At 44.8% G+C, this 22,949-nt stretch overlaps 1 protein-coding gene across 5 annotated transcripts in view; it reads right to left on the bottom strand.

The window, feature by feature from the left end:
• The window catches only part of PPP3CA (protein phosphatase 3 catalytic subunit alpha), a 728,982-nt gene that overhangs the window by 284,634 nt on the left and 421,399 nt on the right, over positions 1-22,949 (bottom strand). For all 5 annotated transcript variants that reach the window (XM_029597060.1, XM_029597061.1, XM_029597063.1 and 2 more), the window contains exon 3: positions 6,009-6,133. In XM_029597060.1, coding sequence (XP_029452920.1) covers positions 6,009-6,133 — 125 coding nt within the window. The remainder of the gene's footprint in view (positions 1-6,008; positions 6,134-22,949) is intronic.

Below are 22,949 nucleotides of genomic sequence, written 5' to 3'. Positions count from 1 at the left end.
AATGAGATTGGAACGGTGGTTTCTTGACTATCAGTGGTTGTTATACAAAAGAAAGTATATATTTTTCAAAAGGCCGACACAGACACAACATTGGGGAAACTTTGCCAAGACCCAAAATTTATTGGGTCTATAGTTATAATGGTTCGTTAGGGGGAAACAGCATACTTTGACATAATCTAACCCTGTAGGTGACTTCCGGCTTTGGGAGTGGATTTGATTGGTCAGAATTTATTTAAATACCAATGCAATAATGACTAATGCTGTACAACAAGAAGGCTGTGGTTGAAAGATGAAGAAAATGCTGTAACCAAGTAAGTTGTATGAAATTTTGCTCTTTCTCTGATGCTTGGTATAATACATTGACTGTATTATTTATTTATGTTTGTACCCAGTTCTCCAGCCCCTGAAGCAGATGCAAAGCGTCAAAACACAGCCAGTGTCAAAAATTTAGGCGGGCATGAGCTACTATTTTAATTAAGAAGTGTTTGCCTGAAACAACAACTGCTTATAGCGTTCATTAAGATAAGTTTGAAGTTCTTCAATGGTATAAGGTGTTAAGCAAGCTCATAGTAGGGGAGTTATGGCAATTAAAGAATAAATTTATTGCAAAGAAAAATATACTAAAATATATATAAAAATACAAGCTAACACATTTAAGCAATAAATAAAGCAAAAATGGTACGGGTGCACAGTTTGAGTTTTAACCAGTTCAATGGTTATTACTCATAAGATCAGTACCGGACATCAGAGTTCAGAGCATAATTGTTTGATTCCCCATTTTGTCCTTTGTTGAATGCTCCGGATTTGCCAGCTGCAAGCTGGCTCTGAAACCAAGAGAGACCCTCAGCCCAGCTCCAGACTGCTCCAGGAACCCCTGCTCCAAATTTGGAGCAGCTCCAAACTGCAGCTCCAGCTCCAGGTCCAGCGCCACAGGGGAAAAATATTTTAAAAGTATGGTACTGTATTGGGCTTCATAACATTTTTGAACTGATGTTACTAGATAATAAATATTCCAAGATAATTATGCATTTGAGTGAAAAAAGATGATACTTAAAAGCTTTTTATTAAATCTGAATTGTTTTATTTGTATATCTAACAAGTCGGCAACTATGGTATAATGAATAAGCTTGAGAAAGTGATATGTTTTCACTTTCAAACAATTAACAGGCACAGAAACTACATCTGAATGACATTAATTGCACAATAAAACTTAAACTTCCTAAACAAAGATTTGTTTCCATTATTTTGTGCCTCATTAAACTGCTTTTTTTTTCCCATATCCCCCTGTTCACTGTATACTCAAGAATAGATTACAGCTTATCAAAATGATGTTCTCAGCATTTGCAGAGCTCAGCCTTATTCTGCGATCAGTGATTAAGTCGCCTGTTTTCCTGCAACGAGAACTGTTGTGTAATGCAGCACTAATCTACTCAACTGTACAAATGTTAAAAATATTGTCTAGTCTATGGACCTAAATTTAAAAGCACAACAGCAATCTTCCCAACATATCAAAGAGCCAAAGAGGAAAACAATGTTACTGTAAACAGTTGCACGTTTCCTTATGTTCCAATTATAGACACACGCACCCACATACACACACCTCAAACATCACAAAGCGCTAAACACATAATACACAGGCAGGCCGATGCAATACCATGCACTGGCCGCAGCACACAGCTCAACGTGCATCCATAACCCCCGATGCAAAACTAGAGATATATGCATTTGTTTAAAAACGAATTAAACAATTTCAGCGAAATTGTCTAATTCATCATGGTTCGCGAGCGCACTGAAATAAAGGAAATTTTTCTGAAATTTCAGAAAAATTTGTATTTCATGTTAGTGTGCACTAACTAAGGTTAGTGCGCACAAACGGGAGTAAGTACGCACTAACACGAGATTCGGGAGCCACGAAAAAAAAAAAATCCCGAACTGCAGAAAAAAAAACAAAATTACCCGGAGACCCGAACCGAACCACGAAACGAAAAAAAAAAAAAAAAAAAGATACACATCTCTATGGAAAACGAGGGTTAGCACATCCAAAACACACATCCAATCATGCGTGTAGGTAATAGCGCTCATCACATCTAAATGCATGTTGATGAGGCTATTATTTATTCTGCCCCGAGCAGGTGTAAATTTTGGAGAAGCCCACTTAATATCCGACTTAATATTGACTTAATATCGACTTAATATCGTGGCGATATTAAGTCGGAGGAACTAAAAAATTTGAAATGTCCCCCCCCCCCCCCCCCCCCCCACAAAAAAAATAATTTAAAAAAGTGTACCAGCAGTCAGGTTAGGATAAGGGACACTCAATTAACAAGCTTCCATTTCCCTAACCAGCTGACAGCCACCTCTCCCAGACGCCCGCTGCTGAGGCAGCGCTAGGGGCGAGCAATTTCCCCTAGTGCCTCCTTTTTACCGCGGCACCCGATGTAAATATTAAATCGGGCGCCCAGGAGAGGTGGATCAGCATCGCCTGAGAGTGGATATGATTATGTTGAATTTAGGAACCAGATTCTTTTGGGGGCCACTGAATAAGTGTATCCAGAAAGATCTACATAACAGACCCAGAAGAGAGATAATAGGGAAGGAAAAAGTGATGGAGGGAATTTGAGTCCAAAAGGGTGACTGTTCCTCCAAAAAAGAAACAGATGGGAGCTATGCAACAGTGCAGATTGAGCAATTATCTTTCTACAGAGTAGATACAAAAAATGTTAAATAACTGACACGTCATATACCAATGTATGCACCTGAATGCAGGAGATTCTACAGCACAAAAAATGTTGCAGATTAAGGGCAATCAACTCTAGTTTAGCCATGCCCACATCATCTTTGTTGGTATTTTTAAACTCCCAGACCCAGATGCAACTCCGGGACAATCTTTCAGCTGAGATTGTTTTTTCTTGCTTCTTTAGTATTTTGTTGCAAATATTTGAGCAATGCTTTTCCAGATGTCTCTTTTGATTGAAAGACTTCTCAGACACTTTTTCATAGCAGAGTCTGCACTGTACTTTACCCTAACGCAAACTTTCCAAAGATGTTGATCAGTATAACTTTCACCATTTGGCCTTTGCTGTTCCTGTGCCTCAGCCATGTCAAACTAGAGAAGATTACTGCCTTAACCCCACCAAGCAGTGTCTACTCTTGACAAAGTGAAACTAACATACATCTAGGGAAACTTGTGATGCGTTTTCTATCTTTACTATGTGTTAAAAAAAGACAAAAAAAACAAACCTCCAATGGGGTAGACTCAGGAATGTCAAAAGTTATTTCTTCATGGAAAGCGGGGTGAATGCATATAGTACCTTTTTAGAAAAACAGTGAAGACAAGAATGGTAAGGGAATTCAAAAGAGCATGGGATAACACAGAGGATCCCTAGTGGCTAAAAGACAGAAATGAAGTAATGGGGTAATGTGTTATCTAAGTAACATTTCTACATGGGGGTAACCTGCATGGAGCAGCAGTTACTACACTAAACAACTTGCTGGGAAGACTGGATCGACTATTTGCATCTTTATCTGCCTCATTTACTATGTTACATTATAACTAGCCAAGGATGTTGTGCATTTATTAAAAAAAAAAAAAAAAATCCCGTTTCGTTTCAATTCATACCTAGTTGCTCCTGCCCTGCTGTTAAGGTTTATGGGTATGTGGACCCTTGACCCGAGGTGCGAGTTGTTACAGCCTATGCGGAGGAACCCCACAGGTCCGCATCGTCAGGAGGCGAGGTATAAGTACAGTGAGAAGCTCTGGGCACAGTAGTGGGGAGATCCCCAGAGACCAGGAGGTGACCCCCGTAGAGTGACAGACTGTAAACAGTACTTGGAGTGAGGTCCCGAAGAGAGAGCGGTAGGGGCAGGAATAGCCGTGCAGAAGGTTCTCCAGGAAGACAGCCCCAAGGGGCGGAGCTGTAGCATAGTGAGCGTAGACTGGAAGGCGCAGGCCGACCCACAAGGCAGGGAAGCCTGAGCCCGGTCTCAGCAGCTTACGTAGACAAGCATACGGAGATCGGAAGAGAACTGGCTGACCAGTAGAGAAGCAGGCCCGAGAAGCGGGGCAGCTGACAGTAGTTATGTACCCTGAAGCAGGCCCCGTGGAGCAGGGGAGCTCAAGGTAGTCTCTAGAGTGGTGAGCGCGGCCAAGGAGCAGAAGAGCGCGGACAGTCTTGCTGAACATAGATGCAACCCCGAGGAGCGGGGAAGGCCAGCCAAGAACTCACTAGTTGCTGCAGTAGTTCCAAGGGAGACCCAAGTGGCTGGAGCTGGTAGCTGGATAGGACCTAAGAGGCAAGGAGCCAGCCCGACATCATCAATCAGGGCCCCCGAGGTTCCTGCTGAAGAGGCTTCAAAGGAGGAGCCTGTGACGTGCACGCGCGCCTAGGAAGGCCCAACATCGAAATAGGAAGTAGCAGCTTCCTTGCCGCCTTGAACCCGAGGAACGCGGCGGTGTAGGCAGGGAGGGAGGGAGCGCGGTGCAAACAGTGAGTACTTGTGGTTGCAGCCGTCTGCGCCTGACAGGCATAACACCTGCCAGTGGTATGTTTAGAATGCCAGTGCCATTGTTCATTTCTTGATTACAAACGGCACTGACCAGGTCCAGACTCAGGCTTGAAGAAAAGAAATTAGCAATGAGGCCGGTCTCAGACTGCTGGTCTATTTTCTAAGCATGCCCTGGCCGGAGATTGCTTTTGTCCCAAGAAGAAGTAGAAAAAAAAAATATGGCAAGAGGGATCCAGGTGGTGGAAGGGGTCCAAAAAGGAGGCCCCAAGAGGGCTTTTTTCCCCCTTCCCTAAAATGTTTTTTCCTTTCTTGTTTCTTTCATTTTTCCCCATTTAAACAAAAAGAAACAAAACATAAAAATAAGGTCTGTGCACAGAACCTACTGCTAACCTTCCCGAAGATTTTGCAGTTCCCTCAATTTTAAATGACTGAAATTCATGCTTTATTTTCATCTCTTATCCCACTTTGTCAGTGTGTTGTTTGTACAGGCAAATCTATTTGTAGTTGGAAGTCAACTGCATCGATTCTTCAACACTCCATATACTGGTTAGCATTACATGAAGCTATAAGTGAAGATCCAACTCCAAATGACTAAATATACTCTTAAGTTTACCAGAATTATACTCCACCACAGACATGGTAAAAGTAGACACAACTCATAATGGATACAACACACACAGTATAAGAAGAAATAGTGGTGTTACATTTGATACCCAAGTAGGTGTTAAGCGAACGTTCAGGGTTGGATTTGATTGGATGATTGAATTTAATCTCAACAACTGCGTCATTTTCCATTGAAGTGAATTAAAAAAAAAATCCCATAAAATATATATGTTACACTTTTGACATTCACTTATACATATACACAAGTATACACATACATATATACCCTCTCAGAGGTCTGGAGAGGCTTTTGAGATACCTAGTCAGAATAGAATAAAACATGAAAACAAATCAAGGAACTTAATCAAGACTGAGACAGAATATGAATATATTTTTAAACACTTGCATTTCTAGCCTTACAAAATGCCCAGAAATTAACAAGTGACAAAATTAGAGGCACAGGATAAACGATACTCCTGCACCCCTCTCCCCCTTAATCCAATGAGTCCTGCATACACACACATAAAACACCAAATAATCCACCAAGTTGTATAAAGTATTAAAACCCCTATAGTCCGAGGTCTGTTAAATATATCTGCAGAAACACATTGCTTCAGGGGGCCACAGCAAAGGCATACACAAATGTACATTATTTCTAAACGATGCGTTCTCAATTACTCCTAGCATCGTTATGTAGATGAATGCAAACCTATAAAGAGGGGAGAAGCTATGCAGCTCCCACTCTCTCATAAGCTTCACATTCTACTTTAGTTACTAACAAACCCATCTCTGGTTGTCACAAGAACACAAAACTAAATGATCAGTTGCATTTTGTGTCAGCAGCTAAAATGATAGGCCCCTCTAGAAAAGAAATTATCTAAATCCAGGTCCATACTTACTTCAATACTGAAATATCCTCTGTCAACGTAGTCCCCTAAGAAGAGATAGCGCGTGTTGGCAGGAGAGCCTCCCACTTCAAACAGCTTCATCAAGTCAAAGAACTGACCGTGGATGTCGCCACAAACTACAAGAGAGAAAATTAAAAAGGCATGCGTTATTCTTCTGTTATGCCTATGAAACCACAAACAGTAACTTTTATTTCCACCCTGAACAACTTTTATACCTCAATTGCGCTGCTTTCAAGATAGAGATCTAACGTCAAAGATCAGATTGGCTAGAGGGAAGACTGACTGACTGAACGAATGAACAAAACGTGCTGACATCAGGACCAGATTTAAGATTTTGGCACCCACAGGCAGAGTGCCACAGCCGTGCCCCTTTGAAGCTGTGCCAGCACATGGCTCTAAATCGAGCACAAGCAGACTGCTCTTTGGCCTTGATATTTGGTGTCCTAGGCAGTTGCTTGTGTTGACGATGCCTAAATCTGGGCCTGGTTGACATTATTACATGAGCTTAGCCAGTTCCAAGTGGACCAATCGATGAGGATCATGGGACATCTGCAGTTTCCAAGGATTTTTTTTTTTTAATTCTAAACCCAGTGCTGAATGAGTGGCTGTCAAAGTTTTTATTAACACTGTCACTCTTCTAAGGTATGAAATAGAGTAAGACTTGACAAATTTGGAATGTCTTTATTTTTATGGCCCAGCAGTTTCCTTTCTGCTCCTTTCTATTTCTAGTTCCGCGGGGACACAGGGCTGGGATCTGGTGCATGAGCCTTCATTCATAACCACTCGGGGGAATTTATATATTTCCACCAGCCCCTCCTCCCAATCCCATACCTAGTCTGCTTGTTGCAATGACGGTCCTGGACCAGGGGCCTTGCACCAGGGTTCATTCTGGTATCCTGCAATCATGGGCCCCCCAATCTAGCTGCTGGGTTTAACCCATAAGCAATAACCTCGAGTCCCCCTCCCCCAGGGGGTTGTAAATGTTGCCTGTGCAGAACTCCCCACCGCAGCTGATCCAGGGAGAGGAAGACCAGACTTGCGGAAATGAACCGGAGACCTTCTACCTTGCAGTACCTGGCGTTTGCTACCTAAGCCACCAGGCCAGCCTAAATTTGGCAATTCTAATCGGCAAAGATAGGAAATGATGCAACTACAAAGTGAAGATTAGTGCTCAACTTCACCAAAAACACAGGTCAGACATTATGGACACCAGAACTCCTGCTGAGGGATATGGGCACAAATTTAGTCTCGTTTGTTTCAAGTACCCACAAAAAGCACCTAGAAAGCATCTTTCTGGACAAACCCGAAAGTACCGACAACAAACTTAGGTGAGGTACTGCTGGAAAATCTTTGGCAATGAAACACTGGACAAAGAGCTGTCACTCACTCAGGCGGCAACAACAGGCATTACAAAAGACAATCACAACACAACTACACCACAAACATTTTCTCTCTTTCATGTTAAAGCTTTTTAGGCTGACATGAAGAAAATAACCAAACATGAACAAACATTAAGAATAACTTCAGTACGTGTCCACCGAAATAGTCGGACATGAAACTACTTTTTACAGTTGTGTACATTTTAAGAATAATTTGCAGTTCAAAAGCGCAACATAAGGAAGACTGAAAAGTTAAAAAAAAAAAAAATTACATGTAGATGGCCCTACATTTAATTGATATTACAAAATTCAAACAAAGGCATACGGCACACTAGTAAATCAAAATATACAATCATAAAGACTTAACTCTTTGTAGGCACCTGTAGCGACTCAACAGGCCCGCTATATCCCGCAAGAGATAAATCCACAACCAAAAACAAGTGTGCACACACTGAAGCAGGGAATGGCATAGCCTTCTCGTTATATCAGCACCATAACCTTTTCCTATTGTCAAGCTGACCATTGATTTCACACTCTGAGCTTACAATGACGCGAGCAATAACGTCTGCCACCAACATCACATCACCACGATCGCTAATTCTGGCCATTCATTTCTACAAGCTTCGTAAATGGCTGGGGGTTATTTGGCAGGAGGTCTCTGCAGAATTGTCATCAGCTGGCAAGGCAGTTTGCTCCCTGTGTATGGTTAGACAATGGGCTTTGATGTGATTTTCACTTATGCATGTTATTCCTTGACTAGAATTTCAGAAAGTGAGGGTTCCAAATGTTTTTAAATTCATAAACTGATTAAATTAAATACCTCAATTTAATTAAATTGCTCCATGCCAGGCGGTTCTGACAGTAACATTTCATATAACTTCAGTGCTGGTGAAGATCGATCAGCAACGTAACTTAAGCAGTCTTTCTCGGCACATCACCACCACCACTACTTAAAGTAATAGTATCTTAAGAATGGCACACTCACACCTTTTAAATGTCACTGCAGTCGCTGGATACCTTTGCACCTGGCATTGCTCCAGATAAATGTTTGGGTTTTTTTTTGCTTTAGACTGATCCGACAGTCCAGCGGTGGTGGGGCTGGCCTCTGCAGTATGAGAAATACAAGCTTGATTCCAGAGCCGAATCCTGGGGAACCTGAGAAGGAGTCCTTGGGAGTTAATTCTGTCACTTAAGAGCGATGCCTACGGACAAGGAGGGAACACGCTCATGCCAGACTCTGAAGAGCATGGCCCGTGCCTTTCAGCCAAGGACAGTCACTAAACTAATGGGGGTGGGGGAGGGGGAGGGGGATACATAGCAAAGGTTTAAAATCCTGCTATCTTGCAAACTGAAGTTCACAGGGGGTTGAAAGGGCTGCCAGAGCTAGAAGCCCAGCACTAAGCAGAAATAGTTGCTTAGTCTTTATCAAGAACATTTTTTCTAAATTATTTTTCTCTTGTTTTGCCTTTTTGCAATTACAGCCTCTTATATGCTTTTTTTTTTTTTTTTTTTTCCATGGGCAGACTGAGGCTTCTTTTCATGACATACTGTTTATTTCTGGAGCCCTGCTACTGTGTAAGTTCATATTACACTACACCAGACAGAAGCTGAAAAGTAATTATCGTAAGTTCAGGTCTATCTCGGAAACAACATACATTTAAAAAATAAAATAACCTAAGGAAGTCATTTACTAAGCTATATCAGGTGTTTAAGTGATGGGGCAAAAGTCCCTAGGCGCCTGGCCAGTGCCATTTTAAACCTGGTAGGTGCTGGGCCTAGAGCCCTAGGGGGAGCTCCAGGCCTCACTAGAACACCAGGGATGTTGAGGTACTTTACGGGGGCGGGGGCTGAGGTCAGAGGGTCATTTTTTTCCCAATACAGAGGAGGGCTTTTTACTTAGGATGCCTGAAGGGGTAGTTGGGAGGTTGGAAAGGGATCTCATGAGACCCCCCCAGGGGGGGTTTTACTGTTACTGGGAGGGGGGAATTTGTGGGTCAATCAGCACCTTTAACAGATGATAGGATATGGGGCTGCCATTGATTACCAGGGGACAGCTTAAGCTGTGGTATTTTTCCACCAGGGAAAAACAAAGCAGTGATGCTCAATACTGCAGCTTTGTGAATACCATGGTATTTTCCCCTCCAGGGAAATACCACAGCTTAGTAAATCTCTCCCTAAGTTTGCATAAATTAATAATTAATAATTAAAGCTTCTTTTCAGACATTAACCCAGTTTACAGCATTACCAAGTTGCATCACACCAGATGCCTAGAATATACCAAAGCCCTATAAAAATAGCAGAGGGTGGCGGAGATGATGAAAAAAAGACCACTAAACAGGAATACGTTTGTGATTTTGCAAGAGAAAAAAAACGAGAAAAGGAAGCAAAAGCCATGCACCTAGAGATCATGCAAATGGAAGCAGGACCTGTGTGTACCCCCCTTCAGATAAAAAGAGGGATTTCTCAGTATAGGCCTGACTGCAACGCTGTGCACATAATTTTAACCTGATTTTCAAGTAAAAAGTATCCACAAAAACTGGGTTTAAATACCAGGTTACTATGCAGGTAAACTTAACTGTGTACCTTTATCCAATGCAAAAACTGAGAGTATGTTAATGAACATAAGCAGAATGTAGGTTACATACTTACATTTTGAAAGTTTTTATTACATTCATAAATTCTGATTATGCCCACTGGCCTGCCTGTTTTTTATGTGGCTACATTTATCCTTGTATTGAACAGACTATGTATTTTTAAGTGGCTGAAAACCTACTTCAGCACATGCAGGCAATTTCTGCATATAACATCTTACCTTGCACGCCAAAGATTTGACTAAGCCTTTTAAAATTGGCCTTCACAGGATTTTAAAAATATACCTGTCTGATCAAGAAGTACGGATTACAATTTGTTAATCAAGTAAACCAGAGACAGTGACAATCCTTGAGGACTGCAAGCCTTGTAGGTTCTCAGGCCATGCGAAATACATCTATGAACATCTGAACTATAAAACATATTTACATATTTTGGTTACCCTGCAAATTAGCCTGGTTTGGTGCTAGATACATACACACACACACACCTGGTTAGAGTGCATGTAAAATCAGTCACTATAACAGGTGCCTATGTTCGGTGAGATATCACACTGCTGGCACAAGACTGCAAGACCAGTAGTGACCATGCAGGAGAGTCCCGAATAGCAGATTGTGAATCTACATATTGCATGGAGGGGCGCTGAATGCCATTACAATGTCTTATTTTTATAAATGCAATCTTGTGAAGAAGGTAGTGCAGCTACCGTGTAAATACACTTTAATATGCAGAAATAAAGGTCAACAAATACGCTGTAGGTGTGACATCTTTTTTTTATTGGACTGACCACAAATATACAGGTCGATCCAGTAAGGCCGCGGTAAAAACAGTGAGGTAGTGTCAGGCGCACCCTTCCTCCCCGCACGCACAGTTCTCTTCACTAACTCCCCGATACTGTCCTCTAATCGCATGCAAATGCATGCCGCGGCTGTGAAGCGTTAGGGAAGGGTTATGCCCGCGCAACCCATTTTACTGTATAGGCGCTGTAACAGCGTCTATACAGTAACCTGGGTGCGCTGGTACCTGTCATTTCAAATGACATTTGAAATGACAGGCACCAGGAAGTGTAAAAAAGTTTAAAAAGTGTAAAAAACAAAAAACCTGTGTGTTATATAAAAAAATAAAACAATTTTAAATACCTGTCGGAGGGCCGTGGGTCCAGGCGGCCGGTGGGTGGCGGGCAGCCATCAGCGGCATCCGGTAGTCCCTTCTCCCTTCCTCCCTCCCTCCCCTGCCTGGATGAGCGCCAAAATCGCACGGGCGGGTCGGCAGCGGGGGGGGGGGCGGCAGCAGGGGCCGGGAGCGGCGGGTAGGCAGCAGCGGGGGCCGGGGGGGCAGCGGCAGCGGGGTCCGGGGGTGGCAGCGAGATCCGGGGAGCCAGCAGCGGCAGCATGTTCGATCGGGCAGGCAGGTAGGTGGCAAAGTAAAGATGGCCGCCTGCACGGGAAAATCGTGCAATTGGCCGCTGAAGACGTGACGTCACACCCCGTGACGTCACACCCCGTGACGCCAAACGTCGTGACGTCACGTCTTCAGCGGCCAATTGCACGATTTTCCCGTGCAGGCGGCCATCTTTACTTTGCCACCTACCTGCCTGCCCGATCGAACATGCTGCCGCTGCTGGCTCCCCGGATCTCGCTGCCACCCCCGGACCCCGCTGCCGCTGCCCCCCCCGGACCCCGCTGCCGCTGCCCCCCAGACCCCGCTGCTGCCTACCCGCCGCTCCCGGATCCTGCTGCCGCCCCCCACCCCCCCCCCCCCGCTGCCGACCCGCCCGTGCGATTTTGGCGCTCATCCAGGCAGGGGAGGGGGGGAGGAAGGGAGAAGGGACTACCGGATGCCGCTGATGGCTGCCCGCCGCCCACCGGCCGCCTGGACCCACGGCCCTCCGACAGGTATTTTAAATTGTTTTATTTTTTTATATAACACACAGGTTTTTTGTTTTTTACACTTTTTACACTTACCATAGCAGGCCCGAGCCTTGCTACTTTTTCGTTTGTTGTTTTTTGCCCTGGTCCCGTCCGGTCTCCTGCAGCCCCGTCCGGTCCGGACGGGGCTGCAGGAGACCGGACGGGACCAGGGCGGGTAAGCAATGTTTTTACCCTACACTACACTACACTAACTCCTACTAGGGGGAGGCGGTAAACTAGCAGGTTAAGGCCGCGGCAGAACAGCGGGTTACGGAGGAGATAATATCAGCGCCCGTTACAGTATCGCAGGGGAATAGCTAATTCCTTCATTATACAGCTTTTTCGTTCATTTACATGCCGGGTGCGGAAAGGGTTATGCGTCTGTTTTCAGAAGCGATACGGACGCGTGAAACTGGAGACTGTATCGCCGAATTGCCTTGCGCGCCCGAATTGTGCGCTACGAGCACGTTACAGACGGGCAATCCTCGAGCGGACGATACTGGATCGACCTGATAGCTAGTCCAATAAAATATTACCTTTTTTTTTAAACAAGAAACACAAATTCACTCACTCATGCTATAAGAAACACTGCTTGCATCCAGAAATAGGAATATCATCATAAAAATATCCCTTCCCTCCAGATTACTCTCTGTTGACACTTTTAGATGCAAAATTGTACAGCAGACAAAAGAGCTGTGCACTCATTGTTCCATTACTGAAGTGCAGTCTTTCAACTTATTCCTCCAAGAGTGAAAATCTGTTAGGGTTTCCGCACTCTCTCCCTGTATGCTCCAACTTCTAGTATTTCTCTAAGCTAGTCCTGTGGAACAAATACATATTTGAGTTTTTCACAGGAACGTGCACGCACTTAGTATCAGATGCAAAGTACATGTTAGGCAAAGAAGCTGCATGTTCATTATGCTATTTAATTACAGGATTGTAGGCTTTCAACATATCCCTGCAGGGCTATAAATTCTTTAGGAGCCTCCCTCTCCTATACTCTGCTAATCCTACCATGATTTTCCTACCCTCAAAAGATCCTAAAAAAAAATATCAATGCATAAACATGAGTTTTCACCTAATTCTATGATTATAAATCTTCTCCTTTAAATATTACTGCACCGCTAAATTAACTTGCCTCAAAGACATATCTCTGGCTGCTGTGAAACAGAAGCTTAAACCCTTTCAGCACTCTAAATGCACAATTACTGTATGACAGCTGTAATAACAAAATTACACGGAATTAACAACCCCAACAACAATGCAAACATTAATCATATCTCACTGTCCTTTGTCACAGCATGGCAGCATATTATCAGTGACTCCCTAGTTCCAGGAAAAAGGAAATTAAGCTCTCCTTTCTAGTACCGCAGAAATTCATGGAGGGAATAAACAGAGAAAAGTAAGAATTTGGAATAAAAACTGTAGTCATTGGGTCTCATCCTTGATCTAATAGCATCAAGGAGCATGTAAGAGATATTTATTTTACACTACACAGAGGCCTATGCAATAAAACTTGTGCTAAAAAAGTTTTTGTTAATATTAAAACAGGTCTTAATGTGCTTTAAACAAATTTTACCAAGGGAATGCTGAAACTTTCCTGTGGTACTAATGTGGATGTAATATCCTCTGCTGACCAGCTTCCAAGTGTCCGATAAAGAATGTGACAGCACCCCGGCATCGCAAAGTTAATTACAGGGCAACCCCCTCCCAGTCTCCCAGTCCCAACAATAACACCCGCCTCTTCTCCTGTGACAATAACAGAGCCTCCTCTACTTGATAGGCAGTGAAGCTACACTAAGTGGCGTCATTCGGAGTTTAGCAGCTGTGCCAGCAGAAGGGCTCTGCAGCTTCACTTGCCAGTGAGGAAAATGGCATGCTCATTCCAAAGGAGTAGGCAATTGGTCTTGACTAGCCACCATTGAGGAGTCTATCATTGCCCTGGAGGGGGGGGGGGGCAATCTCAAGACCAAATTACTTATTCGGCTAGTTAGTCATATAATCAGTGGGCTGACAGTGGGCGTAACTGGGTGGCAGTATCTATCTGGCTAAATTAATTGGATAAGTTAGATGTGGCCCATAGCAGGTCTAAACTCAGATGGATAAAATTCCAGCTAAGCAGTGATATATCTGGGGATATCCAGCTGCACAGCTGAATATCCCATCTAATAGGGTCATTCACTAAAGCTTTATCATGTGTGTGAGGGTGGAGGGGAGGAGTCGGGGCGGGGAGGGGAGGAGTCGGCGGTGTCTTCACTGCCGTCGAAAACATTACCAAAGTTATCGTCGGCAGTAGCGCGCCGAATAGCACCACCTTTCATGGTGGCGCTATTTGGTGCGAAAGCCAGTAGTGAAGACACCGCAGTGGTGCGAAGGCTGCGGGCTTTCTCCCCTCGCCCCCTGTTTTCGCTGGATTCATCATTCCGCGATGAATAATGAATCCAGGCCTGTTAGCCAGATAAATCTATATGGCTAACTTAGATAGCCAGGTATTCTTTGAATAAGAATCCATTAGGAAACAGTCCCTGCTCTGTAGTACTTACAATCTATTAAAAACAAACATACATTTATTAAGAAAATGGTTAAAAATTAATGTTATGAGTGGGATAATCAGATGTTAAGATTTAAAAGTAGCATCAAAAAGGAGGATTTTTAGATGGAATTTAAACAAGGCAAGATAGGGAGCATGACACACCTGCACATGGTATGGCCAGGAGGAAACATGGAGTCGGCAACTGGGGGTAAAGAAGGGCACAGGAGTGACTTGCCTGATGAGTAGAGTGCATGAGGAGGGGTGTAGAGAGTTAAAAGAGGAGAATTAGTTGAGGAGCTACAGCGTGAAAACTATTGCAGGTGAATATGGAGCCAATGGAGTGGCTTGAGATGAAGGGTTATGTGAGTGGAGCGACTTTGGCAATAGATAGACTGTGCAGCTGAATTTAGGACAGATTGCAGTGGAGAGACCTGTAAGGAACAGATTGCAATAGTGTAAGCAGGCGGTGATGAGAGAGTGGATAAGAGATCTGGTATTGAGTTCAGAAAGAAAGGGATGGATTTTGGAGAGGTTATAAAGAAACAGCACATTTTAGCAGTATTTTGGATGTGTAGAGGAGGAGAGAGAGAGAGGAGTTGTAGATGACGCCTAGGTTTTGGGCTGAGGAGACATGGAGGAATATGTTGTTATCCACAGAAATAGGGAAGAGAGGAAGAGGGGAAATGAACTTGGGAGGAAAGATAAGGAGCACTGTCTTGGCCATGCTGAGCTTAAGGTGTCAGATAAACATCCAGGCAGCAATGTCAGACAAACAGGCTAAAACTTGAGACTGGATTCTTGATGAAAATTCTAGTATAGAGAGGTAAATCAGGGAATCATCAGCATAAAGATTGTATTGAAAGTCATGAGAGGAAATCAGAACACCAAGGGAATTATTAAACAGGTAGAAGAGAAGAGGGCCCAGGATAGAACCCTGAGGCACTCAATTGATAGTGGGATGGCAGCAGAGAAGGATCCACCAGAGGAAACATTAAAAGTGCGATGGGAAATGTAAGATGCAAACCAAACAGGACAGTCCCCAAAATTCAAGTGACAGAGCATCAAGGAGTAGATGGTGAACAACAGTGCCGAAAGCACACATAGGTCAAGGAGGATAGAGACTGAGTAAAGGCCTTTAGCTTTAACCATAATCAGGTCATTGGAGACTTTGGAAAGGGCTGTTTCCATGAAATGTAGAGGGCAAAAATCAGTCTGGGGTGGATCAAATATGATTTGAGATAAAAAAAATTCAACATAGCAGCAGTTTAAGTAGATTGGAAGCAAAAGGGAGGAGGGCGTTGGGACAATAGTTGGAAGGCCAGGTAGGGTCCAAGTGAGGGATTTTTGTGAGAAGTGGTGCAACATTAGGGAGTTAGCAGCATCCTGACACAGGAACAGCAGCCTGGCTGGAGTGCTGCGGCCTGCTCTGCCATGGTCGGGGGGAACCAAAGCAGCATTGGGCCTGGACATAAGAGCGGCAGTTCACAAGGCCAACCCGCGAACCGCCGAACACAACAGTGGAACTTAACTACATATCAAATGCCGATGACATGGGACTGGAGCTAGCATCACAAGGTGAACAGGAGCATTTCCGCGGCAACCCCTGTCCCTCCAAGTTGGGGGAGGTAGAGGCATGGGAGGTGGTTTTCGGCTTTGAGGCAGTCTGGGAACTGGCACGAGAAACAGCAAAGAGTGGGTCGGGCTTTGTAGCGGTGCAACATGTTGAAGCAAGGGGGTAAATAATGGGAGAGAGGCCTTCGGGTAGTTCTGGACAAGTTGTGCAATGTGCGGGTTTGGAAGGGGGTGGACCGATGTGCAGTAGTGGGAGAGAGTCTTGATGTTGGTCAGGAGACAGGGGTGGTAAGATTGGATTTGTGGGAGGGTGCAGGAGGTCGGAGAATTGAGGGAGGGTCAAAGGGAACAACTAAAAGGGAAAAGCCGAGAATATGAGGACCAGTGCAAGGCTCGAAGCTGAAGTGTCAGATTGGGTTTGGGAAATTGATATGGGGGCATCTCACAAGAATTAGGTTGGCCATTGGGTGGTTAGCAAGCCTGCAGAGGTGGAAGAAGGAGGGGGGGGCTACTCCAGTAGGCATTAGGGCATGGGGATCAGCAGCCACTCGAGAAGGAGTACATGAAGGTGTCCCAGATTGGAACGGAGGTTGGGAGCAGTTTGCAGGATAGAAGAAGCTTCTGTTAGGTGGATACGGTATAGGGATGCAGGTGATTTCAGGTTGGTCAGGTTGGTCATTGAGTCCATTTTCCATTTGTTGCCGATTCACCTGGGCAATTTTCATTTGTTGAGTTTTGTTTTCAAGGAAGGTACTTCGTGAATTGTTGTTTGCCGGTGCGGTGTGCTATTTCATGCTCTTTTTTTGAGCCGTTCAATAAATTCATGCATTAGGTGACTGCACAGTCCACGGGCATTGATTCCTTGATACATTATCTTGATGATTTTTTGTTCATAGGTCCAGCTTAGGGGAGCAGTTGTGTAGACTTATTGCAGGGGTTTTTAAAGGTGGCAGGGAATTTTTAAATCCCTATAGCATGTGGTAAGATGGAAGGGCTGGCGTCAATAATTACTTTCTTGGAAATAGAGTTGGATTCTGAATGTATGGTGTCTCGCCTACCAGTGGAGAAGGTACAGAAATTGCAAGAGCATGTCCAGCTGGTAGGATCAGCGAGGAAGGTAAGGTTACAGCTCATGCAGTCTTTGATCTGGTCCTTGAACTTTGCGTGCAGGGTTATTTCCATGGACAAGGCATTTATTAGAAGGTTGTGAGCTTTGATGGTAGGGGGTAAAGAGAGCTCATCACTTCATTTGGGCGTCTCAAAGGATCAAGGATGAACTGAAAGTGTGGGATATGTTTCTGGAATCCTTCAATGGGATCTGTGTAATGCAGAAATAGCAAGTGACCAACTTGATATTAAACTCTGTTCAGATGTGGCAGGTGCTTCTGGTTATGGAGTGTATGGGGGGGAGGGGCGTGGTACGCGAACTGATGGCTGGGCTCATGGGTGGAGACAGGTATCACCCAGAACATAACCTTCTTGGAGTTATTTCCCATTGTTGTGGCTTTGGTGTTGTGGGGTCATTGACTGAGGGACAAGAGAGATCTGCTTTGGGGTGATAATCTGGGGGTGGTTGAGATCATTAATCTGCAGTTGCCTAAATGTGAGTGAGTGTTGGCATTACTGCACAAGTTGGTTTAGTTATGTCTCAAATGGAATGTGATGGAGACAGCAAGGCATGTTCTGGGAGTTGACAATTCAATTGCTGATGTCCTTTCTCATTCCAAGTGGGATGTCTTCCAGAGTTTGGGCCCACAAGAGGATGAGACAGGAGCAGAAGTCCCAGAATACCTTTGGAAGTTTGGCCTACAGGAGCATGAGACACGATTAAGACAAAAGTGGCACCAGCAACTTGGGCATCATACATGAAGGGTAGAGGTATTACTTCCTGTTTGTTTTGATTGTGTATGATTATATTGTACCTCGCTCTGAATGTAAGAAGGGCAGGTAATAAATGTTTTCAAATAAATAAAAAATACATTTCCTGGGTCTTTTTTTTTTTTTTTTACAAGCTTGGAGGTGGAATGGGGGCCCGATTTTGAAGGCAGCCATTATTCAGTACAACCTTTGGGCAAAACAGGCCGGTTTTTCACTGGCGATGGTGCAGGTACATTTGGCAGGTTTCTCTTTCTTACAGAAGGTACTAGGTTGGGTCAAATCAGGAGTGAGTTTTGCTGTGAAACAGATGTTAGGATGTTGAGAGAGGGAGAGGGGGAGGGGGTGTGGTAAAAGACAAACGGAGGCCCATTCAGTATTCAGAATTGTTAATTATTTCAGCATATTTAGCAAAGGTTTGTTGGTTGTAGTACAAGGTGTTTGCCTGTTTTGGGGCCATGAGGATAGGAGAATTAGTGGTTGAGTCAGCTCTGCATCTGGGTAGGGCGAGGCTGTTGAAGGATAATGTGTCAGTGATGGAGGAAGGGGTTTGATTTCGCATTCACAGACCCAAGGTGGATCAGAAGGGCAAAGGCTAGAACTCAACAATTTGCTCCAGGAAGCTTTAGAAATGTTTTTTACCCAGAGGTAGCGGAACCACAATTGGAGAAACAGGAGCAATGGGTGTTGACTGATTGTGTCCGTAAATCCAAGCCAAGTTTGCTAAGTGTTAAAGGATAAATTCCTGACCTGTGGGGAAATATGGCGTGGCAGGTGTACCTGGGAGGGCTGCTACACGTTGTGGATATGTGCTGGGAGATGTGGATATGTGCTGGGAGATGAAATTTCAGACCTATTAGTAAAAATTTGTTACCTACCATTAAAATCATCCATTGTACCTGAAGACTGGAGGATAGCAAATGTAACCCCAATATTTAAAAAGGGCTCCAGGGGCGATCCGGGAAACTACAGACCGGTTAGCCTGACTTCAGTGCCAGGAAAAATAGTGGAAAGTGTTCTAAACATCAAAATCACAGAACATATAGAAAGACATGGTTTAATGGATCAAAGTCAGCATGGCTTTACCCAAGGCAAGTCTTGCCTCGCCGCACAAATCTGCTTCACTTTTTTGAAGGAGTTAATAAACATGTGGATAAAGGTGAACTGGTAGATGTAGGATTTTCAGAAGGCGTTTGACAAAGTTCCTCATGAGAGGCTTCTGGGAAAAGTAAAAAGTCATGGGATAGGTGGCGATGTCCTTTCGTGGATTGCAAACTGGCTAAAAGACAGGAAACAGAGAGTAGGATTAAATGGACAATTTTCTCAGTGGAAGGGAATGGACAGTGGAGTGCCTCAGGGATCTGTATTGGGACCCTTACTTTTCAATATATTTATAAATGATCTGGAAAGAAATACGACGAGTGAGATAATCAGATTTGCAGATGACACAAAATTGTTCAGAGTAGTTAAATCACAAGCAGATTGTGATAAATTGCAGGAAGACCTTGTGAGACTGGAAAATTGGGCATCCAAATGGAGGATGAAATTTAATGTGGATAAGTGCAAGGTGATGCATATAGGGAAAAATAACCCATGCTATAATTACACAATGTTGGGTTCCATATTAGGTGCTATAACCCAAGAAAGAGATCTAGGCGTCATAGTGGATAACACATTCAAATCGGCGGTTCAGTGTGCTGCAGCAGCCAAAAAAGCAAACAGAATGCTGGGAATTATTAGAAAGGGAATGGTGAATAAAACGGAAAATGTCATAATGCCTCTGTATTGCTCCACGGTGAGACCGCACCTTGAATACTGTGTACAATTCTGGTTGCCGCATCTCAAAAAAGATATAATTGCGATGGAGAAGGTACAGAGAAGGGCTACCAAAATGATAAGGGAAATGGAACAGCTCCCCTCTGAGGAAAGACTAAAGAGGTTAGGACTTTTCAGCTTGGAGAAGAGACGGCTGAGGGGGGATATGATAGAGATGTTTAAAATTATGAGAGGTCTAGAACGGGTAGATGTGAATCAGTTATTTACTCTTTCGGATAATAGAAAGACTAGGGGGCACTCCATGAAGTTAGCATGGGGCACATTTAAAACTAATCGGAGAAAGTTCTTTTTTACTCAACACACAATTAAACTCTGGAATTTGTTGCCAGAGGATGTGGTTAGTGCAGTTAGTATAGCTGTGTTTAAAAAAGGATTGGATAAGTTCTTGGAGGAGAAGTCCATTACCTGCTATTAAGTTCACTTAGGGGCGGATTTTAAAAGCCCTGTTCGCGTAAATCCACCCGGATTTACGCGAGCAGGGCCTTGCGCGCCGGCGCGCCTATTTTCCATAGGCCGCCGGCGCGCGCAGAGCCCCGGGACACGCGTAGGTCCCGGGGTTTTTCGAAGGGGGCATGTCGGGGGAGGCGGGACCGGATGACGCGGCGCTTCGGGGGCGGGGCGCGGTGTTTCGGGTGTGTGGCGCTAGCCCGGGGGCGTGGTCCAGGCCTCCGGACCAGCCCCCGGGTCGGAAGATGGCGCGCCAGCAGTCCGCTGGCGCGCGTAGATTTACGTCTGCTTCTCGCAGGCGTAAATCTAGGGACAAAGGTAATGGGGGGGGGGGGGTTTAGATAGGGCCAGGGGGGTGGGTTAGGTAGAGGAAGGGAGGGGAAGGTGAGGGGAGGGCGAAAGAGAGTTCCCTCCGAGGCTGCTCCGATTTCGGAGCGGCCTCGGAGGGAACGGAGGCAGGCTGCGCGGCTCGGCGCGCGCAGGCTGCCCAAAATCGGCAGCCTTGCGTGCGCCGATCCAGGATTTTAGAGGATACGCGCGGCTATGTGCGTATCTTATAAAATCCAGCGTACTTTTGTTTGCGCCTGCTGCGCAATCAAAAGTACGCGATCGCGCTTTTTAAAAAAATCTACCCCTTAGAGAATAGCCACTGTCATTAGCAATGGTAGCATGGAATAGACTTTTGGGTACTTGCCAGGTTCTTATGGCCTGGATTGGCCACTGTTGGAAACAGGATGCTGGGCTTGATGGACCCTTGGTCTGACCCAGTATGGCATTTTCTTATGTTCTTATGTTCTTATGAGATCACTGGACACGCTTCAGGTTTTTCCTGCTGGGATGTGACAGGGAAGACCGGTAATCAACCATCTGACTGCTTGATGGGGGAGGGGTGGAAGAGGGGCAAGGAAGGAGGCAGGGAGGGGGTGATGGGTATGGAGGGGAATCCTTATGTTTATTGTTGAATAAACCTTGGCCTTGCGAAACCCCAATTTTGAGGTCTGTGTGTTTTATTGGTCTGAGGAGAGGGGGAGAATGCCAGCCGAGTCCTGGAACTAATCCATATATTTTCTTCTGAACTTCTGGTGTGTGTGTGTTACATAAGTATACGTGCATATGTTTATACACACACACAATGCAAGTTTTAGCACTTTTGGAATCCTAGCCAAATTTTCATTTTTGTTACCTCTAAACACATCACTGGGCAGTGGTGGCTCAGTCAGTATGAGGACTGAGATGGAGATGGCAGGTAGGCTTGAAAAGAAGTCAACAAAACATTTTAAAAATTGCAGGGATGTGAACAAAAATCCAAGATTTCTTCCCTACAGCTCTTTACTAGGAATCAATTTCTCAACTGCAACTGTACTACTGGTTGCGTACACCAGTCAAAACATGCAGCAATTTATCTCATGAATAAACTTGGGTCAGGCACATTTAGGCGTTAATATTCTGTTTATTTTGATCATAGCTTGTGTATCTGTTTAGGTGTTTCTGTAGTACTCGTATGTAATCTCACACCAGCTTACTAAATAGGCACATTGCAAAATGGGGTAATTTATACCTCCTGAGATAGGGTTAATAAGCTGTAAACTTAGTCGTTATGGGAATACATTTTATATCTGCCTATGCTGATGCAAAGTCTGTGGGTACTTTACAGCCATGGATGTGTTGCGTCCGTCAGTCTTTGATGGCTTCGCCCCGCCTACCTCTCTCTACTTGCGGCTCCTCCCGCTCACCTTGGACTGATGGCCACCGCGGCGTATGTTTGCCAACCTCTCCGGCGTCCCCGGACCGGCTTTGGTGCTACCTCCCGCCATTCTCCTTCAAGGTACCTCTAAGGCGCGCGTGCCGCCCTCATCTTTACTTCCATGTTGGCGCGAACCTCAGGGGCGTCCCCCTGTTCTGTCGTCACGACTCCAGGGTATATCTGACTATTGCATTTGCTAGCTCGTTGAGTTAGCAATGGAATTCGTACGGATGGGATTCGCTCTCCATTCCTAAGCTACTCTGCGGCTCCAGCTCTACTGGAACTCTTACTACCCTTCAGGGTCACTAACGGGGTATCCCCTCCTCGGGGGCCTCTCTGCTTCTTTTCAGGTGCTATAAGGAAACCGGTACTCGCTCCTCGAGGGTCCATGTTCCCTGTGTCGTTGCCTGCAACCTCTACCTTCTACTTGGAAGAACTAACCTACAGCTACCATCAGTGAGTACAGTAACCATCTCTATCCACAGTACTGCTTCACTGGAACCAGGTACTCGCTCCTCGAGGGCCTGCCCTCTGCTCCGGTGCCAGACCTCTCATCTCTGCTACTGTTAGTGAGTACAATGCTATTGAGTCTCTCTGCTCTAAGGAATCAGGTACTCGCTACTCGAGGGCCTGCTCTCCCTGTCTTGGAGCTCTCCTATTCTACTTGGAACTCTGAATGCTAATTCTATTGTGTGCTCATAACTCTCAGTCTCTTTCCACTACAGCACTGACTACAGAGGATCCGCTGTTCCAGCGTTCTGTGAGAGACGCGCCCAGCCGGGCTCTACAACCACTACTCCCTACTGCCACCTCTGGTGGTTCCATATACTGTTTAATAAAAGATTCAAATCTGTGTTTGTTTGTCCAGAGTTTAGCCTGACACCGTGGTCCCTCATGGGACTACCCCCCATGGGCGTGGTCAGCTGCCACAGTGTCCAAGGATCCACCCAAACACCAATAACCATAACATGATGTTACACTAATTTTCAAATGAAAGTAGAATTGAAAAGTACAAGTGGAAGTGCAAACTCCTGTCCAGTGCAGCCC

Source organism: Rhinatrema bivittatum, chromosome 1, assembly GCF_901001135.1.
Source record: "Rhinatrema bivittatum chromosome 1, aRhiBiv1.1, whole genome shotgun sequence".
NCBI lineage: Eukaryota > Metazoa > Chordata > Amphibia > Gymnophiona > Rhinatrematidae > Rhinatrema > Rhinatrema bivittatum.
The sequence above is the reverse complement of the archived record's forward strand: the minus strand, read 5'-3'. Positions and strand labels throughout refer to the sequence as shown.